The 14489-nt window shown below is 41.3% G+C and overlaps 1 protein-coding gene across 1 annotated transcript in view; it reads left to right on the top strand.

Annotated features, from left to right (window-relative positions):
• MTHFD1 (methylenetetrahydrofolate dehydrogenase, cyclohydrolase and formyltetrahydrofolate synthetase 1) overlaps nucleotides 1-11833 on the top strand; it is a 38761-nt gene extending 26928 nt beyond the window's left edge. Inside the window, exons 19-28 of the mRNA XM_010712015.1 lie at nucleotides 850-918; nucleotides 1435-1546; nucleotides 1737-1876; nucleotides 2290-2331; nucleotides 3370-3470; nucleotides 4390-4567; nucleotides 5229-5336; nucleotides 6448-6600; nucleotides 10498-10611; nucleotides 10776-11833. Coding sequence (XP_010710317.1) covers nucleotides 850-918; nucleotides 1435-1546; nucleotides 1737-1876; nucleotides 2290-2331; nucleotides 3370-3470; nucleotides 4390-4567; nucleotides 5229-5336; nucleotides 6448-6600; nucleotides 10498-10587 — 993 coding nt within the window. The 3' untranslated portion in view covers nucleotides 10588-10611; nucleotides 10776-11833. The remainder of the gene's footprint in view (nucleotides 1-849; nucleotides 919-1434; nucleotides 1547-1736; nucleotides 1877-2289; nucleotides 2332-3369; nucleotides 3471-4389; nucleotides 4568-5228; nucleotides 5337-6447; nucleotides 6601-10497; nucleotides 10612-10775) is intronic.
• Nucleotides 11834-14489: the final 2656 nt, after the last annotated feature.

The raw sequence follows: 14489 nt of genomic DNA, 5'->3' as shown, positions 1-14489 counted from the left end.
TTTTTTAATTATGTGTGCTGTAACTGTGGAGCAGAGGATGATACCAGGTCTGTCCAACAGATCCTCAGGTTTTGCACATTTTTGCAGGTGGTGGGCATTGGCTTGCTTGGTTAAGGACTGTGTTTCATGCCTCTCATACAGGCCAGAAAATGGTGATTGTAGAGACCTCACTGACGCAATCAGATGTCCAGATCCTTCTGTTGTAATATAACCAGTATCATGAGGGCACTACCAGGAAGCTCAAAGGAACTGGGAAGAAATGAGGAATCAAAAACTGACTATGGGTTTTCAGAGAAGAGGGTGTATTGAAGTGCTATTGATTGACAGGCCTGAAATGTCATCATGGAAATCTTGCTCTGTATCTTTCATTATTCTAGAGATGACTGAAGTTTAAAGCTTATCCATTAAATGTTAACTAAGCTTTCATGTGGCAAGATTGAGACTAAGGAAACAGCAGTGAATGTCTTTTAAAAAATATAGATATATAATTGAGTGCTGCAATTCAATTGACATTAAAAGGGAAGAAGAAATTGTCTCGAAAAACTTTCCCTGCTTTTTGCCATTGAATGGGGCACAGGAAAGCATGTGTACCTGAGGGTTACTCTCACACTGCTCTTCCTTTTTCACCTCATTATAGCATTGAAAGAGCAGTTTGTCTTTACTGCTAAGTAAGTTGGCTAAGCAAGGTCATAATGGAAGAGGCTGCATTCAGCAGAAATCAGCAATTGCTGCATATTCTGCAGCAATTGCTGTTTGCATTCCTGCAAGCTCGCAAGAAGGTCTTGACACAGTATAGGAACTGTCTCAGTACATCTGGAAATTGATAGCTGTCTTTGTTCTTTCTTTTAGGGAGTGACTGGTGCTCTGGCTGTCTTGATGAAAGATGCTGTTAAGCCAAACCTCATGCAGACACTAGAGGTGAGCATGGATGATTTCACTCTGTGTTCTCAGAAGCAAGGAGCATCTGGTCAAGCTCATTCATCACAGTCAGTGTAGACTTACTCTGTTTAGACTTGGAAGCTTATTGTGGTTTCCTACCTAAGATTCAGGTCTGCTATCGGCACGTGGGATGGCCCTGGGGAAATGCAGTACCTTGCTGTGCCTGTTTTGTTGAGCAATGTCAACAAATGTTTTGAAAATCTAAATGGTATGGGTGCAAGAGATTGGCAGAGTTGCTAAGATTTAGCCATCCATTTCCTAAGTGGGTTAATATCTCCACTTCTGCAGATTATGATAATGCAGTTGGTGATGCAGCCCTTAGTACTGATAACGAATATTTAGTCAGAGGACTTTAAGATCTGTTTTCTAAGAACTTCTTTTTTTAACCTTCAGATACTGTAGCACTTAGCTCCCGAAATGATGCAGATGTGCAAAATGTTATCCCCTGATTTTCTTTATTTCTCTTTGCCTTCCTCACCCTCCTCCATTTCCTAGGGAACCCCTGTGTTTGTTCATGCAGGACCTTTTGCCAATATTGCACATGGAAATTCTTCAGTGTTGGCAGACAAAATAGCACTGAAGCTTGTGGGTAAAGAGGGTTTTGTTGGTAAGTGTGTGATATTTGTTTGTTTTTCAGGGAAAGATTTCCTTTTTTTTATCACAACTACCTTTGCTATTTTGGGGGGTTTTTTTCTGTCCCAGAAGAAACATCTGATTTCTGTAATCAGAGCACTGATTTCTCTGCCCAACAACCTCTCACAAACTTCTGTGTTGTTGTTTTTTTTTTCCTATTCCAGTTACAGAAGCAGGATTTGGTGCAGACATAGGCATGGAGAAATTCTTTAACATTAAGTGTCGTTATTCTGATCTCCGGCCTAATGTGGTGGTGTTGGTTGCAACTGTCCGAGCTCTGAAAATGCATGGAGGAGGTCCTGCAGTAAGTAGTAAACAAGGTTTTATTTAGGCTTGAGGGGTTTTTGTTCCAGTCCAGCCACTTAAAGCTCTGCAGGATTTGATTTGCTTATAATTGTCTTGAGATTTACAGTTAGCCATGTGTCCCTTACAAGCTGCTTCATTGTAGTATGTTACGTATACATATTGGCTCATTTTATGTTCCCAAAGAAGTGTGCTGGGGCACATTTGTATTTGTTGTTATCATAATCTTTAGTTTGTTATATTGTGAGAGCATCTTGGCAGTCTTTTTTTTTTTCCCTTAGAAAAAAAGGATCAGGCTGGAATAGAATGGTGTATCTTGATTCAGTTTAATAAGAATCAGGTGCAAATTGTCAGAATAAAAATCTTACGGGGTACCCCCCATTTATTTTATTATTTTTTAAATTCACTCTCCAGGTTACTGCTGGGATACCTTTGCCAAAAGAATACACGGAAGAGGTAATCTTATCTTCTTCAGCTGTTGTGACAGTTGACCAATTAATTGTAGTCGTTACGACATTATCATTCAGTGCACGTGTGGATAGCTAGTGTGTGTCATTTCTGTAGCTGGCAGGGAAATGCTTCCTTGTACAAGCTTTAATGTTCTTTTTTTTTTTTTTTCCTTTTTTGTTCTAATGCTGTTACTTTGGCTCTGCTCTTTCAAGCATTTATTGTACTTGACCTAGCCAGCATTCAGAGCCTTCCTTTTCTCCTGAGCTTGCATAATTGTCTATGCACTCAATTTTTCATAATAATGTCTGCTCAGTGTCCCTTGACCCTCTCAGTATAGAGTAATTGCCTAGCTGAAATATTGTCTCTGAAAATATTCGGAGTGCCTGTCTAATTACTCCCTTCTTAGCAGCAGCAGTTTTGTTTTCCCCCTGCCCTTCTTTTGCAAGCAGGGAGGAAAGTGAACTAAATCTGTTTCTGCCCCTCTGCCTCAAATGGCTATGTACACTTGGGTAATTGATCTGGTTCAACTTTTTCACTTCTAACACTTCTCTATGGATTACTCTTTTGATAAGAAGAGATGAAATGTCTGCACTTCCATGAATAATCTCTGATGCTGTAAAATGTAAATATACATAAAGTGAAAGCTGTTATCACAAACTTCAAACAAATGTCACGAAATTCACTGCTAATTATATTCAATACATGAAGACAGATGTGTCACAGAGGAAAATCAGGTTTTTACTGTGAGGAGATAATGAGCATAGTATTGACTTAAGAATAACAAAAAATGATAACGTGGTTTCTCCTACCTTGATTTTCATCTTCAGCTACAAAGTTATTAGAAACATTCATTCCTTTTCCTGTTTTCCATGCAAGACCATGCACTGGTCCTAAGTGTTCAGAAAGCAGCTCTGAAATTTTGCCTTTGTGGTTTCTGTTCCTGTTTTGGCACTTAAATAATGAGCAATGGATGCAGTGGGTTTGGAGCAAAGGTTTCACTGTCTCTCATAAAATGTATGTTCTGCTTGCTCTCGTTTTTTACAGAATCTTGAGCTGTTGGCAAAAGGTTGCAGTAACCTAAGCAAACAAATCCAGAATGCTCGGCTGTTTGGTGTCCCAGTAGTAGTGGCTGTCAATGCTTTCAAGTAAGTGAGCTGGGCTGTGGAACTGATGCATGAGAATAAAATGGTGGCACTTTTTATGCTACATTTAACACACTGTCTTGTTTTCAGCACTGTCAACGTGTTGTTTGCAGAAAGCAGCATTCTGCAGTGCTTGAAGATACTGAATAGTGGAGCTCTGCTCAGTCATCTCAAATGCATTCTCTAGTTTAGTTTAGCTTAGGATCTTGTGATCAATGACTTATGTGCCACTGCTTACGCCCTAACTGGCTAAGTTACTGTAGACAAAAGGTGCCTGTGACAATATGGAATCTAAGCTCATAACAGATGGTGAGGTGCCTGTGCTGTAGATCACATTGCATTCAGTGGTCTGCAGTATGGAATCATGCCAAACCAAGAAGCATTTAAGGCTCTGCACGTTGTACTACAGAGGAAACAGATTCTGTGTGTGGTCTTTCTTTATACAAGCAGAAAGGCTTTGAACTGCTGCATTAAAGCTGATGCCAGTTGAAGCAGAGTGGCCAGCTAAGGGTTGTTCATCTGAAGTGAATGTGTATTAGCTGTTTTAGAGAAAGTATGTTTTTTAGCATAGTGTGCACATGATATAGAACATCTTAACATCAAATCAGCAAGTACTAATGCCTTTTTGAGTTCTCATCTGAAAACAAAAGCACAAAGTCTGGAAAACTGTTTGGCAGTCTTGAGTTTCTGCATATAGTTCCAGGCCAAGATCTTGCTTGCTGTTCGTCTTGGCGTGGCATCCTTCACCAAAGTGGAGCAGCTTTGTGGTATATAACTCCTCAATAGATATGGCTTCCTGATGGCTGGATCCTGTGATTCCAGCATTTAACTTCTGTTGACAAGAGTGAGAGAAGGGTAGAACAAACCATTCATTTACTGTGCATACGTTCTGATATAAATACACAAACTTTTTTCTTTACAGGACAGATACAAAGGCTGAACTGGCTCTTGTAGTACAACTGGCAAAAGAAGCAGGAGCATTTGATGCTGTGGAGTGCACTCACTGGGCAGAGGGTGGTAAAGGAGCTGTTGCATTGGCTCAGGCTGTTCAGAGAGCATCACAGACACCCAGCAACTTCAGGTTCCTCTATAATGTAGAGGTAAGAACTTGCATGATTACAGAGGTACTTTTTTTTTTTTTTTTTTTAATTAAGTTGGAGATTAGTTGGCATGGCTTAATTGACTAAAAGTTGCCTGAAAGTCTGCTCAGAGAACCTGAGAAGAAAATGGCTTTTAGAATATAACGTTTACTCCACGGGTCCCAAATATCTAGCTTGTCACTTCCTGTTGTTTTGACTACTAAATGAAATATAATTTACTTTTGATAGTGAAAGAGCTACTCTGACACAACTAGAAATGGTAGATGGGTTACTCCTATGACAGACAGACATGTTGCAGGGCAGGGAGAAGTTTACTCTTTGACCTGAGACACGCATTCTTGTCAGAACGTGGACTGGAACAGTAGTCATCAAACTTGTTACTTTATTCAAGAATTTGTGGGTGTGCATGGTGCTCCCAATAAGAATATAATAGGTTGTGGAACGGGAAATAGAATGTCTATTTCTAATTTGTTTCTCTGGAAATAAGTCTTACAGTTTTACAGTACAGGTCAGGTGGAAGAGCGTGCGTGTGTGTGTATTTCTAATGACTTTGTACTTAGACAAATTTGATGGTGACTCAGAGGTATCAAAGTCACTGTTAGTTACCATGTTGTGACCTGAAAGTGCCTAGGCTGTGCTCACCTGCCTGTCTTTTTTCTAGCTCCCTGTTATAGATAAAATCAGAATTATTGCACAGCAGATCTATGGGGCAAGTGACATTGAGCTACTTCCAGAAGCACAGGAGAAAGTCGCCGTGTACACTAAGCAGGTTAGTTTTTCCCTGTCACCCGATACCCAGTGGTACTTTTCATTTTAAAATAATCATATTGAAGTGATGTTCAAACTGCATATAATAGGGGATCATCACCCAACGTGTGTCCAGGGTTCACTGGATGCTGCCATGGTAGAGGAGGATGAGAAGGTATTGTAGGAAAGGAGAAAGTGGCCCTGGCTTTTAGTGCAGAAAACAGAACTAATCTGTCTCAGTAATACTTCTCTAATAATGTGTAGGGGAAAAAAAAGTGGAAAGCAGATTCAGTAATCTCTCTATATTCTCCCATGTAAACTTTCTGCACTCTCTAATTTTTTAACAGACAAATGGTCAAACTGGTGCTTAAATAGTCTCTGGTTTTTGTTATTGTTGTTTGTTTTATTTTTTGTCATGTCCCACTGAGTTGTCTAATCAGTATTTAAACCCATATAAATTTTTGGCAGTCACAGCCATATTTTTTCCTCTTGAACATGACATTCTTGTAAATTTACCTGCTTTTCAGATACTTTCTACATTAGTGAAGGTTTGTAATGGGTTGTGTAGAGGAAAGCAAGGTGATAATTGTCCATACTTTTAGTGTGCTTGAATAGTTTTACTTCTGGATTTCATGTACTGCTGGCATATGTCATTTCTTGTTTTTTGTATTTCTTGTAAATTCTTCTACAGTTCTATTAAAATACCATAGCTGTATAATTGCTTCTTCCTCACAATATGCAATTATATTGATCAAATACTTCTAATTAACCCCCTTCAGCTGTATGAGCATCTTAGTTCTGAACTGTTTGAATTAATATTTTGGGAGGAGAGTAGAAAGTAAGCTAGATATCTAAATATCCAGCACTTCCATAATGTTTCCATACCATTAGCCTTTTCCTCAGTTGGACGTGCTGGGATCCATAGTAGTTCTTCCCTTAGTAGGAAGAGAGAATGAGGATGCAGAATGGTCAATGGATCAGATAGGGCAAAGAAATTGCATAAAATTACCTGGTAACACCGAGGATAATACACTGAGGTAAAATAGAGCAATAATTTTTACATACAGGAATGGTTACTGTTTTTTCACTTACTTCTGTCCTCTTTCTCTTTTCTTTTTCATTGTCATGCCCAGGGCTTTGGAAACCTGCCAATCTGCATGGCTAAAACTCACTTATCATTGTCTCATGACCCTGAACAAAAAGGAGCACCTACAGGTTTTATTCTGCCAATCCGAGATATTCGGGCCAGTGTTGGTGCTGGGTTCCTGTACCCACTGGTAGGAACGGTGAGTGAGTGAGTAAAACCATCAGCTGTGGGGTGAGAATAACACTTAATGTACATGCCAGTTATGAAAGGTATCTTCAATGAGAAGAGCTCTTGTCATTTACAGATGGTGTTTTAGTAGTCCAGTGCATTAGATGCCCTTTGTAGGGTTTTTTTTCAGGGGGAAGCTAAAATAAACCATCTGACCATTAGAACATTTAGCAAGTCCCCAGTGTACTCTCCATGTCCCACATCTCAGTCTTCTTGGAATTCAGGAAAAGGGTGAACTCTGCACATAATGAATTGTGGGAACAGCAGACTGACAGAGGGGCCTGCCTGATGCCCCTGTGACTTGGAATTCCTGATGCACTTTGCAGTATTGCAGCTGAAATCTCTGTGCACCAGCAGATAGTGTAGAACTAAACTTTTCCACAGCTCACAAAGCAAATAACTTTTGATGAGACAGCTCCAAAGCAAAGCTGATCTGTACTGTTTATTGTTTGTCAGTCTCCCTACCCATTATTTTCTCATTGTTTTGCTGATCATGTGTTTGCTGTTTGGCCTGCATCAATTCCAACAGTTTATTTCACTGTGCCCTTGAGTTCTTATTTTGTGTTCTTTGAGATGATTGTCACGTCAGCTGAGAAGTAAGAGAGTAGCTACAGTGAAAACAGGATCCTGGCATAGCTTTGATATGAATGGGCTGGCAGAAAGAGGAGCTACCTGCAAAATGAACTGATGTTCAGCTTTGTGTCTAAAGAAAGAATGTTAGGATGAAAGGCTCCACTGAAAATCTTATCTGAGGAATCTATTCTGGGAAAGTGTCAAGTAACTTCTTAGGTTATTGCAGGAGATGGAGCAGTTGGAGCAAGCAGATCTGTCTTTCTCACTATTTTTGGGTCTCCACCTTTTTTCTACTGAAGCCTTCATGGCAACATTTGTTTTAATGAAAGCTGTCTTTCAAAACTGTTAGTGTCATATGGCTCAGATGCTGAAATTTGTTTATTTTAGCATTGTTTCCTTTCCTCCTTCAAATGGTAGCCCTCGGAGAGCCAGGTATGTGTTTCCAGATTACCCCAACAAAAATAAAATAACCACATCCTGACTGAAGTCTGGCGCATCCTTCTTTTCAAAGAGTGCTATGTGTTTTGGGATACAGTAAAAGATAGCACGCTCGTTCCTGTTCTTAGTGACTTTTTTTGCAAGCCAAGATTTAATCCAAACAGTGATTATTTTTAATATTTTTTTTAAGTACCGCAGAAGGAAGGAGTACACAGAAGTAATGAGACAGACAAAAGATGATTACAGACATTAAAGCTGAAGTTTTGTCTCCTTTTTTAATGTCTTCACTTTCTCTGAAGCTGGAGTTTCCTTCCTGCTCCTTTCACAGATTTGTAATGTTTACTTGGGCATGCAGTTAATCATCATGTTAACCTTTCTGGAATTAACAGTAAACCCTCCAAGTGTGGGGACATGAAGATCTCTCTTCTGTGGTGCCTACTAGGCCAGGAAAGGGATGTCCTTTTAAGAAGCAGCCCATTTTGAATCAGATCACCATTTTAAACCCATTCAACAGGAGATGTGCTAGCCTCAGAGTAATTTTTTGGCAGCCATTGAACTGTGAGCTGAAAACACAGCAAACATGCAGCTCTCTGCAGAAGTGGTGTGAAATTTGAGGTGAAACTAATCACCAGTGTGTTAATCTTGTTATCTGAAGTTAATTGAGAGGGTATGTCACACTTAATTTTTCTCAGCCTCTGAGTTTTGGGTTTTTTCCTTTCTGGCTCAGAATTGAAGCTGTTGTACTTGAATGAAATACTTTGAGGTATAAAAGGAAATACAAAGATCATCTAGATTTAACTTTGAGCATGAAATGGTAATGAAAATGAAACAAACAGTTGAACTCATACTGGTTGGATTTCCTTCTTATATTGTGCCACTGGAGAACTGAAAACAAATTATTGATTCAGCTCTTTCGATGTCTTACATGGCACTTGTTCTGGAAGTTATGCAAATACTATAAATAATATGTTCTAGTTGGTATTGATTTTATTTGAACTTTGTAGGGGAACTGATAATCTGAGTGGTCTAATTTTTTCATGCAAATAGTGAGAATTGCCCTGTATTCTTTTCCAGCACGTGTATGAAAGGGAGGAGGAGGAGTTTCATTTCCCTCGCTCTGAAAATAATTGAGTGCATTAAGCATCGTAGACATTAGTGCAAAAAATTCATAGCCTGAAAGGAAATCAACCCTGTAGCACATAAAAATAAAAAAATAAAAAAAATCAGTGCATAGTTTGCCTTTAGGTAATAGATAACAGAGTAGCCTCTGTGAGCTGCCCTATGAGTAGGAGAGCAGGAAAACTGACCAATCCTTTCAAAACACAAATGGCAAGAAGGGTTACGTCAGGCCTGTATTCATCAACACAGCAACTCCTGTTGTAGTGACTGTTGCTCTCAGCTCTTCTGTGGCCCTCTGGATGTGTAGGTGGAGACCTACAAAGCTGTGCAATTCTCCAGAGATACATACATAAATAGGTGCTTTCTTGTTCTGCATGACAGTGGTGGAGACTGTGGTGAGAACTGAAAAACACTTCCAGATGCTTCAGATCTTGTAATACTTTGCTCATGAAAGCAAACTATTCATACAACCGAACATAAAGGCAAAAGGAATGAGAGCTATATCTGAGGTCCACTCTTCCGTGTCCTGGAAAACAGCAGCTATGACAAAAAGCTGGTGCAGACCTGTAGTCATTACAAAGGGTATGATTGAAGTGACTTTTACCTCTGCACAAAGCATGTACATCTTGCAGTGGTATGGTACATGTGGGACTGCAGTTAGCACTTGTAATAGCTTAAGAAAATGAGGTGGGATTCCAAAAGCTCCCAGAACAGTTTTGAGAACTGAAGCAAATGCTTAACCTTGCTGCTGAGCTTATTACCCAGATTTGATTAGTGTGCAAAATACGTGTGCAGGGAGAAAATACCAGGTTTCTAAAGAGGTCTTTAATCTAGTGGAGACAGGCATAAAAATTACTGGTTGTGAAAGACAAGGCTGGGTGATGTAGATGTGAAGTGAAACACTGAATTTTTGTTTATGGGGTAAATGACCACTGACACAAGCTGTCAAGCCACGAGTTGTCCACCTTCATAAAGCATCCATGTTAACCTACATGTGCTGCTGGGCTAAACACTGAGTTATGGAACCAAGTTGTCATCTGCATTAGTAAATCAGGCCAAGTGTAGTCCCTGCTGGCTTTGCTTTTTGCAGCTCTGAAAGTGGGTTTCAGCAGTGGGGATGACTTGAAAGGCCTGGCCTGAGGCGGGTGCAGGGTAGGCAGCTGTTCTGCTACCTTCAGTCCTCCTGCTGCACAGCCATTCTGACTTGTGTGCCACAAAATGGCCCAGGCAGGAAAAACAGACCTACCCATTTCTATTAAAGCTTTATTTCAGGTGTTTTTGTTGGTTTTTTTGGGGGAGAGGGGTTGTCTGTTTGTTTTAAAACCTCTCATGTCAACAATTATTCCTAATTATAACAGTTCAAAAATTTTAAAGAGTTTTAATCAACAGGACTTTGCAATCAGCAAAGCTGTATTTAAACGTGTGTCCTCATTTCAAGAGCCAAGAAGCTGCCACAAGCAGTTCATGTCTCCCCATAGCAGCTCTCATCTAACAGTTGATCAATCAGCTGGGTGCTCGAGTGCTTGGCCAAATCTTGGGCAGAACTGGTCAATCTGCTAAATTAGGAGTTCCTGGTTCTTGTGATATGCTTTAGAATGGTGTCTGACCACCATCCAGCTAGTATGTTCATAACTGAGGTGCTGCATGGGCTGTTGCTTACGTGGTTCCCAGCACAGAATAATTTTCTGTTCATTTATGCTGCTTCCATCTTAATGGTTTATCTTTTTTTCTTATCCAGATGAGCACTATGCCAGGACTTCCTACAAGACCCAGCTTTTATGATATCGACTTGGACACAGTGTCAGGAGAAGTGAACGGGCTTTTCTGAAAAGAATTTGTAACCAAACCTCAGGTTAGAAGGTTTTCAATATTTGGACTTGATTTCTCAACTTGAGATAGTGGAACTAGGCCAATTTCATATCATGCCATGTGTTTCCAAATAACATGTGATTATATTTCAGCCGGAAAGTTGCCTTCAGTGCTGTTTAATAGTAATTAAATTTGTTTTCTTTTTAGCTCCCAGAAGAACACCTGATGAGTCATGTAAATGAAACTATTCACTGATCTTTTTTTGAAGTCAAAACAAGATATGACTGAGAATAGAGTGCAAGAAGTGAAAAGAAGAGTGCTAAAGGATAAAACACTTATTTTTAATCAGTAATAATTCCTGAACTACTGTTTTCCAAGTTAGTTGAAAATAAGTATATAAAGTATATTTCCTGTACAACCTTCCTGCTTCATAACTGTAGCTGGATCAAAATACAGAAGCTTGGGTGTAATGATCTCTTAGAACCACAGAATCATTTCAGTTGGAAAAGATCTTCAGGATCATCAAGTCCAGCCAGCTAAAGGACTGAAACTCTAATTAAGATAGTAAGCACAGAAAGGAGAAAAGATACGTTTATACGATCTCACCTTGATTCAGTGAGATTATTTTAATAATTAAAAATCCTAAAGCTGGAGCTGTTTGTAACAGTCTTGGGACCTGGCTGTCTTAACAGTAGGGTTTTTGTGACATAGATTATCTTGGGAGGTCTAATGCTATTGTAATATTCCTACTTGTCATCCTGAATTCTGTACCCCATTTCTCACACTATGGGAGGATTTGCTGTGCTATGAAATCACACCAGTTTCTTTTAAAAGAGGGAACAAGGAAGAATCCTTTTGTCATTTCTTAGCAGGAGTGCTCACCCTGGCTTTTGCTGTGAATCACCCCTGCAGACACCTGAGCCACGCCAGATTTCTCTTTTAGAAAGCCCAGCTGTGACTGCTGTAATTCTTACTACTGGAAACAGAACTTCTGAGTGTCGGGTCTGTTGAGACCTGGATCTCTGGGCTGTACCCATGGCTTCTGCCAAAAGTGTCCTTTGAACCATATTTTGCTCACCAATAAGTACAGTTAGGCCATTGAGAAGCCTTGTTTCTAAGGTACCTTTTGGGTGAACAGAAGCCACGTGAGCAGTGATTGAGTCATTTGTAATAGGCTTTGTCAACAGGCCAAAAATCATTTTGTAACAAAAATAGAGTTTCTGCCAAATTTTTAACTAATACAAATAAAGGGTAAAAACTTCAAATGCTTTTTGGGTTTTAATGTACGTGCTGAGATTAATGAAGTAGAACTTATTTCTGTGATTAACTGAGTAATGCAGCAGTCCCAGTATTGACAATTGTAAGTGATTATTGCAGGAATAAGTTGCCTGCAATGCACCACCATGTGTGTGTTCTATCTTGTTTCCTTTCCTGGATGGCGTGTGTCATCTATAGGAAATAAACTGCCTGAATTATTCAGTGGATTGAGTTTACTTGCAGTTGACTGCAGAAGATCTGAATTAAGATGCTAGTTTTATTAAGTTTGACTGCCCTGCTCACAGCTGAATATTTTTGGCTTCTCCTTTCTTCGTAGACTTGCAAGGCCCATCTGCTAGCATCCAAACTGAATCTGAAAGCATTCTGATTTTGGTGAGAACTGGGAGAGTTGAGGTGTAGGTGTGCACCAATGTAAGGATGCATCTGTAGTACACAGATACTAAATACAGAGAGAGCAAGTTATTCAGTAGGGGAGAATAATTAGATAAAAATTACCTAGTTGTCACAGAAGCAAAGACAGAATAATTTAAATTGTCGTAAGCACACTTGAGATACTCTCACAGCCACCTCAGATTTTCCTCTCGATGGTATTTGGTTGAGAATTTGCTGGCAGACAGATTTTACAGAGCACAAAAAGGCCACCTGAATGGGGTCAGGAGGGGCGTTCCCTGTTGCTGCACCACCCCGAAGGCCTGGCTGGAAGTCCACCTGCAGCACCTTGCTGGAGCCTTTCCTTGCAGCAGGCTGCCACAGCTGATGCTGCCAAGACTGCTCGGTTCCTACACTTAATCCTCGCTCTCTCATCTTGCAGAGGCTTCCCTGTTGCACTGCTTTCCTGCAAGCGCTCTGTGTTCCACCTTCATTTTATGCTTATGAAAGATGGGATAAGTGCTAATTTATGCTAAGATTAGCCTCCTTTTAGTTCAGCATGAGATCGTAGACATGTGGTTGAGAGAAGACGGTTCAGGAGGTCTCTAGTCCACAGCATGCAGTGAGGCAACACCATGGCACAGCCACAGAAACTGGACGTGAATTTGCTGAACAGTGGGGGACTGCTGACAGCAAAGCCCAAGGGCCAGCAACAAATAGTGGAAAAAATAGCCCCAAGCATCTCCAGAGATGAGTGGCAAATGCTTTTCTATAATGTGCTTCAAATGTCATGGGCAGTGTATTTCCACTGTCCCTACTTGGAGCGCTGATTCATAAATAAGTTGGGTGGGTTGTTGGTTTCTTAGCTCATTTGTGACTGAGTATGGCAGCTTTTAGTTCTTGACCCATCACCTACAACACAAAGAATGCTTAATCTTTTCTAGCAGACAACTGGAAGGTTGTCTTCCCCTCCTGTTGCCTGGAGCAAAAAATCAATTAAGTGCAGGTAGGTTCTCAGTAGGCGACAGATATGTGGGCCCAGCCCCTTGGCTGCTGTGATGGCCATTCCCTTAGCTGTGCCGTAATGAGAGCCACACATCACATTGCTAGGAAACAATACAGATTTTTTCAATCTTATCCACCTTCTACCTCATTATCTATCTCCTGTGTGTCATACTCCTTGGTGTTACTGTCCTCCCATGGAGCAACAGAATAATTGAGTTCTGTGCAAGGTGGTTTCAGAGGGGAGGGATTGGAGTTGATGCTGCAGGTAGTGCATGTTACTGCTGCCTGTATCCCCCCTCCACCTGGAATGAGGGGAAATGGCCTCATGCTGACAGCCTGTGCTTAGTTCTCATAGAGAACTGTACTCTAATTAGAACCCACTGCCTATCCTCTGGAGAGGAGCAGTTTCCAAATGAAAGTTAATAGAATGAATGAATGAATGCCACCAAACACGTCTCGTTAGGGAGCTTCTAAAAGGACAGTTCCTTGTGGTTGCCTGACGTGTGCTTCTGTCCTATAGGCTGAGATTTCAGCCAGAAGAACACAATTTCTCCCGTTTTTAGGGAGGGACGAGGCCACGTGTATTTTTTTAAGGATGGCCTCCACTGGAAGCCACTTGCAGGCTCGATGTATGCTCCATGGCCTGCATTGCAATGTGCCAACACGCTGCGAAGCAGTTAATATCCTTACAACATCGGTGGGCGTTGCTGAGCTCCCCGTTGGGATGAATGGGGACGTTGAGGCAGCTCCAACCATGGCTTCATGTGGTTCTTCAGCTGCACTTGTACTCATTTCCCGGAGGCTCTCCTATCAATTTTAACAGCTGGGGACGCAATTTTAAAGTCAGATTCTGGCAAATGTGAAAGAAAAAAAGACCCCTATGACTGAGGCGCTTTGTCAGGTGTTTCGGCTGAGGTTTTGCTTAAACTCGGGCCCCGGCTGCCCTTAACCCCGCTCTAAATACGCGGCTCCTGCAGCGACCCAAGCGGGCAGGGCTCAGCGCTGCCCAGGTTTCAGGCGGCAGAAAAACCGCTGCCAGGAGCTGAACTCCCATCGCACGCTGTACCTGGTCCGCGGATCCCCGCCGTCTCTTCCTCCCGGCTGCGTTTCCGCTCGCAGCCGGCATTCAAGCCGCGAACCGCGGCTCAGCCTTCGGGAAGATCCTCTTGACTTCGCCCGTTGTGCATCTGCTGCTGCTGCCGTGCGCCCTGCGCGGGGAAGGAAGGCGGAGAGGGACGGTGCTCCGCGAACGGGGCAGGATGCCGAGCG

Source organism: Meleagris gallopavo, chromosome 5 (genome assembly GCF_000146605.3).
Source record: "Meleagris gallopavo isolate NT-WF06-2002-E0010 breed Aviagen turkey brand Nicholas breeding stock chromosome 5, Turkey_5.1, whole genome shotgun sequence".
NCBI classification, from domain to species: Eukaryota; Metazoa; Chordata; class Aves; order Galliformes; family Phasianidae; genus Meleagris; species Meleagris gallopavo.
Note: the sequence above shows the minus strand (reverse complement) of the source record. Positions and strands in the feature narration are given on the sequence as shown.